The sequence below is a fragment of the Eurytemora carolleeae genome, unplaced genomic scaffold (genome assembly GCF_000591075.1).
Source record: "Eurytemora carolleeae unplaced genomic scaffold, Eaff_2.0 scaffold1074, whole genome shotgun sequence".
NCBI classification, from domain to species: Eukaryota; Metazoa; Arthropoda; class Copepoda; order Calanoida; family Temoridae; genus Eurytemora; species Eurytemora carolleeae.
Window position 1 is genome coordinate 114,479 of NW_019396996.1, and position 7,093 is coordinate 121,571.

Here is a 7,093-nt window from a genome sequence, read left to right on the forward strand (position 1 = left end):
GTTAGAAAAAAGGGGAAAGTTAAAAAGGAAGACTTTCAATATTAGATGTGAGAAAGTCTCTTTTTGAGCTTTTTAAATTTTTTAAATGTTGTTTCTTAAGATCCAATCTTTTTCATTAATTATGTATATTTTTTGTATTGGTTTAAAGAGACTGTAAGTGTAATTTTAAGTAACCTCAATGCCCGATTACCTTAAACCTTAAAAGCTTGATCTGATCAACTATCAATGTTTATAATTTTAAAAACTAATTGTTTACATAAGTGACTTGTGCATTTTCACTGCAGGAAAACATACGGAAATTATCAGAAATAAAAACTTTTAAACCTAGAAAAATTATATTAACTTCCATGTCATTAATCAGATAAAGGATTCAAGGGTAGTGCTGTAAACTGGACATTGCCATCTTTGCAATTACGTATGCAATCCCTTTAGCACACTTGTATGCCGATTCCATTAGCACCTGATTCAATCAGGGTTCAGTCATGTGTTTATTGTCTATTCTGAACCGATAGAAATAGTATGGCGGTAGGATCTATCTTTCTATATATCTCATTATCAAATTAGAAATATGAATCCTTCAATCGGCGCTATCAGTAAATGGAAATATTTATTTCTGCTGAAACTATAATGTTAGGAGGAAAAAAGTGAAATGTTTTAATAAAACAAGTTTAATTCTTACAAAATGTAGGTCGAGAGACCCTTGACAATGAAGAAGGACGGTATACAGACAAGAAACAGGAAACTGTCCGCGAAATCGAAGAAGAAGCGCGCCGGTATGGCAGATTTCTTTAGAACAGGTAATTAGTAATCAATCAATCAATTTATGAAGAAACACGATTTTGTTTTATTTTTATAGATCTAAAGCATTAAAGGTTAAGGAAAGTGCAAAGTATGCTGAGAACCTTTTCCCATTAAAATAACTTTAAGAAAAAACTATAAATGATTATATTAATCCAATTTTTATATGAACCAGAGGCCGAATTTAAAGAATTTGAGAGGCTTAAATTTAAGCCGCAGCTCAAATATGGTTGGTTTCACTTAAAATTGTATTCAGTGCTTCTATATTTAATCCGGCGCTCAATTGAAACCGGTTTTTGGCGGCCCAAATTCATTAAATTCGGACACTGTCCAACTTTTCTGAATTTTTACTGTAAAAACTGTATTAGGCCTATTTCCGGTTTGTCTTTGCCTTGCTGTACAGTAAAACAGTTTAAAGTATGTCATTTTAACACTGCACACCCCTAATACTTGATCTACATCCAAAGCACATCATTTAAAAAAATAGAAAAAAAGATTAAGATATGTAAAATTATATGAATGCCCCTAATTGAATTCGACATTTATAACTTGTGATATTTTAATGATAAGTTTTAAATTTTTCATTGATTTATTTACGGTTGGGATGGAATAATGGAATATGGTTCTACTCTCTGCAGGGTTTAAGACGTTTTTAATCATTTTGCTCCCTATATACGCAACAGATAGAAGTAAAATTAACAGCGATCAAACCCGAATTCACCGAATTCAGCCCACGTGGATTTAACGGTTCTGTCAATATTCCAGAAATCTGTGGTTTTCGATCACATTTTAACCCATTACACATACTTTTAAGCATTTTTTATTAAATACTTTTTTTGTCGGCATATGCATTTTGAAGGATAAAGTAAAAAACAAACAAATTCGTAAGTTTAAAGATTGTAGACAAAAAACACGTTTGATTTCAAATAGAAGAAACCGAATGCTGCTCACTCTGATTAGTCCGGGGTGAGCCTACAGCCTATATACCGCTTTTATTTTTTCGCGAACACTCACTTTAATAAACTTTCCATTTCCAGGTTTAGATGGAAGATGGGGGATGGGAATGGGATACTTTAGTTCTCCGATGTCCGGATACTATCATCAGATGGCTCCCATGTCTGGCATGGCGAGCCAGTTCATGAGCCCTAGCACTATGTATATGGGTGGTATGACCGGGATGGGAATGAGTGGGATGAGTGGTATGACCGGTATGAGTGGGATGAGCGGAATGAGTGGGATGCAGAGTAATGGAGGTTTGAATCTTGCCTCACACTCACTCACGCACTCACATTCTCCGTTCTCATTAGGTGAGTAAACTCATTTTAGTAATTTAAAAATGCCTATTAGGCCTGACAAACAGCATAAAGAATTTTTGAGGGATGTTATTCCGATCAAATTGGTCAATAAGAACTTTCTCTAAATGAACAAATCTGCACTCGGTCGGCTGTTTACCGTAGAACAGTTCCTCAGAGTCATATACAGGCATTTGTTGGGCGGGGGATAACCTTTCTTAAACTTTCCGGGAGGGGAGGGGGGGGGGGGTTACGCCTTCGTATACGTTTATTTCAACCAGAAACCTTTATCAAGACTTGATTAATTGATTGAAAATATTGCAGGGAATACTGGAGTACAGTCTAGTATAGAATCCTCAATGATCGGAGCTACACCCTGCTGATCCATGATCGTAGATACTCCCTGTTGATTCATGATCGTTATTACTCCCTGCTGATCCATGATCGTTATTACTCCCTGTTGATTCATGATCGTTATTACTCCCTGTTGATTGATGATCGGTGATGCTCACTGTTTATCACTGATCGTTGCTGTTGCTACTCTTTGTTGATAAATATAATGATAGAAACAATTACTTTGTTGATCAGTTTACAATGATCGGAGCTATATATTAGTAATCAATGAGCTACCACTATTGATCAATATAATGTGGATTGGTAACCCCAAATGAACAATGATCATAGCTGCGATCAATATTATCGTTGCTGTAATTTTAGTACTCAGTGCAATGATAGAAATTACACCGTGCCGATAAATGCAATCAACATCGAGGTACAAACCCGTCGATCAATGATAGGACAACCAAGAAAATATTTCCCCTTCCAGAAATTAAAAGAATACATATTGATGATCATTTTAATTAATATTTTTTATAAAATCATTCTGCAATTTCTTTGCGTCTAACAAGGCAACACTACGTCATTAATGACACTCGACATTATAGTTAAAATTACAAAGTTCTCAAAACGGCAAACACTTTTAAATAAGTTAGCTTTAAAAATAGCCAACTGGCTTTCATTGTAAGGGTATATATGACTGCCATCTTTGTTTACATAATCAAATCGGAAAAATCAAAATTCTCAAATTCCAAATGAGATTTGTAAATGAAGGAATTATCAATGTGCTCTTAGTTTTCATACCTTGTGATTTATCAATGCTGTAGTCAATTATCCCCTGTGAAAGTACAGTGAGACCCATAAAACTGTGCAAGAGGAAGACGACATTTAATCAATCGTATTTCCAGTAGTGAGTCAATTTGTACCACTGCAAAAGTGCTGTGTTTCATGAACTTGTTTTAGTCGTCTTCCTATTTCACAGTTTTACGGGATCACTATATATTTTAGTATGCAAAATTTGCAACAAACTTGTTTAGCGACTGTGGTCGTCAAAATATAGTGGAATAAAATGACGACAATTGCTCTTGAAACTTCTTTTGGGTTAAGAGTCGTTAGTTGCTTTCCATTATATTTTATGGACCACTGTATTTGTTTCAAGTGACCGTTATAAGTCTCTATGTATAGTCTAATATTCCTTTTGCAATGCAATTTTGAAAAAAAAAATTAACGCTGTCTTTGACTCTATCCTTTCAAACCAATTTGACACTTTTTTGCAAATTGTTTAACTATGCCTGAACCCTACAGATTGTTTGCAATATATTGCAATAATAAACCCTGAATAGTGAATATTCAGAGTTGGAAACTTTTGAATGAATGGATCTAATCTAAATCGATTCAAATGTTATTTCTATCTAAAAGTTTCCAGCTTATTCAGAATATTTAATCCAATGATGTTTAAAGTGTTTAACCAAGTTTAGTTTAAATATTATTAATACTAGTAATTATTACAATATATCTACCTTATTTATTTTGTAACTAATAAAATATAAAACTTAAGTTCTTACGCGTTTTAATATTGATATAGAGTGTTAAGGGAACGGGTTTGAGGGGGGGGGGTANTGAGGATCTGGCTCCTCCCTTATCTATCCGCAGAGATTCATTGGACCTCAATATAAACTCAACAAGATAAACACAGAGAAATGAAAATAAATTCGTATTCATCAAATTGACTTCTAAACTTATTTTTGTGTATTTACATAAATTTAAAATTGCTAATTTTCCGGTTTGTTCTTTAGGATTAAAGCTTTCGCACCTTTAAAACTCCCCTGTATTTCGCTTTGTCTCCCTATCACCCTAGTATGATTAGTAGTAATACTGTCCACTGGAATATACAGGAATACATTTGGAATATATATGTACTGGAAAATACTTAGAGTATATATATGTATATATATATATACAGGAATATACTTGGAATATATATGTACTGGAATATACTTAGAGTATATATATGTACAGGAATATACTTGGAATATATATGTACTGGAATATACTTAGAGCATATATATACAGGAATATACTTGGAATATATATGTAATGGGATATACTTAGAGTATATATATACTGGAATATACTTGGAATATATATGTACAGGAATATACTTTGAATATATATATACCGAATTATACTTAGAGTATATATATATAAACAGGAATATACTTGGAATATATATGTACTGGAAAATAATAAGAGTATATATATATATACAGGAATATACAGGAATACATTTGGAATATATATTGTACTGGAATATACTTAGAGTATATATATGTACAGGAATATACTTGGAATATATATTTACTGGAATATACTTAGAGTATATATATATACAGGAATATACTTGGAATATATATGTACTGGAATATACTTAGAGTATATATATACAGGAATATATTTGGAATATATATGTAATGGGATATACTTAGAGTATATATATACTGGAATATACTTGAAATATATATGTACAGGAATATACTTGGAATATATATGTACCGAAATATACTTAGAGTATATATATATAAACAGGAATATACTTGGAATATATATGTACTGGAAAATAATAAGAGTATATATATATATACAGGTATATATATGTACAGGAATATACTTGGAATATGTATGTACTGGAATATACTTAGAGTATATATATGTACAGGAATATACTTGGAATATATATGTAATGGAATATACTTAGAGTATTGACTAACTCTAGATTCAATATTTAAAATAACGACCATCCCTAGTTTCAATATTTGAAATATCTAGCAACCCTAGTTTTAATATTTGAAAAATAGACCAACCAACCCTAGTTTCAATATTTTAAATATCAACCAACCCTAGTTTCAATATTTAAAATATCGAGCAACCCTAGTTTCAATATTTGCAATATCGACCAACCAACCCTAGTTTTAATAATTAAAATATAGACCAGCCCTAGTTTCAATATTTAAAATATCGACCAACCCTAGTTTCAATATTTAAAATATAGACCAACCCTAGTTTTGATATTTAAAATATCGATCAACCCTAGTTTCAATATTTAAAATATCGACCAACCAACCCTAGTCTAGTATTAGATAAATGGATGTAGAAGCTGTGAAGTAAAACTGCAGGATATCGGGGAGTGGGGGAGGTGAGGGGAGGGGGTAAGTTAAGGAATGGTTTGGGAATGGTTGTGAATGGTTAAGATGGTTTGGATATGCATCTTTTTGATGAAATCAGTCAGATCATCCTCTGGTAGTCTGGCAGCCAGAAACCTAATAGAAAATATATTATACATTTTCAAACACAGTTAAATATATTCAAAATAAGAGAGATAGATAGTTCGACCAGACCACTTTTCAAACAGGAATACTTTTGCCTTTTTTAATCAAATAGAAAATTTTAAAAACTGGATCTGTATTGCAATTTTATAATGCAAACCACGCTAAGAATTCATAAGCTATTTTTGATATTTTTGAGCTTACTGTTCCATTGGAAACACATATAAAAATGCCAACACTGAAAAGTTGAACAAGTATGAACATTTTATTACAGATATAACAACTAAGGATGTGTTTGTTCATCCTTTTGAAATCGGCTCAAGAGGATATATCTCACCATCAAATAAAGCAAATCAAATTAAAAACGCTAGACTGGGACCAAGAAACTCCATTTCTGAAAACCACCTCTGAATAGCTAAACTATACTTATGCTAAAAGTCTTGTATTGCACCTGGTTTTTGGCAAACCCTGTCAATCAAAAAATGCGATATCCAGAGAAAAGAGTATTATTGTTAAATTGTAAAATTTTACATTGTTTAATGTAATTTTGCTTTAGACAAATATAAATGATGAAAATAATTTAAAAGTTAAATTCCTATTGGATCTTTCATATATTTTTTTAAGTTGTTTTAAGTTGCATTTGCGTCCTAAAAACGTAAAAACGGCTGGACCCCATGCGCGCGCGATCGAACCCAAATTTATAGTTGCAACTCCCGGAAGATTTCTAAAAATTGTTGTGCAGGTAAATTTTGTTATTTTTGAAAATGCGCCAATTTAAACAGAAAAATCCGCAAAAATTTAAAAATGATTGAAAATCGCGAATTTCAGAGCATTGAGCAACAGTTTAACTCTTAAATATGTCTATAGCCCGGTATGTATAATGTTTCACATTATTTTCAATGTGTTAGATAGGCCGGGATGGTTATTTTCTATTGATTTATCATTTAATTGGTATAACTTCTTTTTCATTTGATTTCTAATTGGTAGTTATCAGTGAATCTGATCTCTGATTGGTTGTTATCTGTAGATCTGATCTCTGATTGGTTGTTATCTGTAGATCTGATCTCTGATTGGTCGTTATCTGAGGATCTGGCTCCTCCCTTATCTATCCGCAGAGATTCATTGGACCTCAATATAAACTCAACAAGATAAACACAGAGAAATGAAAATAAATTCGTATTCATCAAATTGACTTCTAAACTTATTTTTGTGTATTTACATAAATTTAAAATTGCTAATTTTCCGGTTTGTTCTTTAGGATTAAAGCTTTCGCACCTTTAAAACTCCCCTGTATTTCGCTTTGTCTCCCTATCACCCTAGTATGATTAGTAGTAATACTGTCCA

The 7,093-nt window shown here is 32.1% G+C and overlaps 1 protein-coding gene across 3 annotated transcripts in view; it reads left to right on the forward strand.

Moving 5' to 3' along the window:
- The window catches only part of LOC111710898 (GATA-binding factor C), a 19,336-nt gene extending 15,372 nt beyond the window's left edge, over nucleotides 1-3,964 (forward strand). For 2 of the 3 annotated variants that reach the window (XM_023485085.1, XM_023485086.1), the window contains 3 exons: nucleotides 689-797; nucleotides 1,836-2,105; nucleotides 2,415-3,964. In XM_023485085.1, coding sequence (XP_023340853.1) covers nucleotides 689-797; nucleotides 1,836-2,105; nucleotides 2,415-2,473 — 438 coding nt within the window. In that variant the 3' untranslated portion in view covers nucleotides 2,474-3,964. The remainder of the gene's footprint in view (nucleotides 1-688; nucleotides 798-1,835; nucleotides 2,106-2,414) is intronic. The other variant, XR_002767145.1, reaches the window with a different exon arrangement.
- The last annotated feature ends 3,129 nt before the right edge of the window (nucleotides 3,965-7,093 follow it).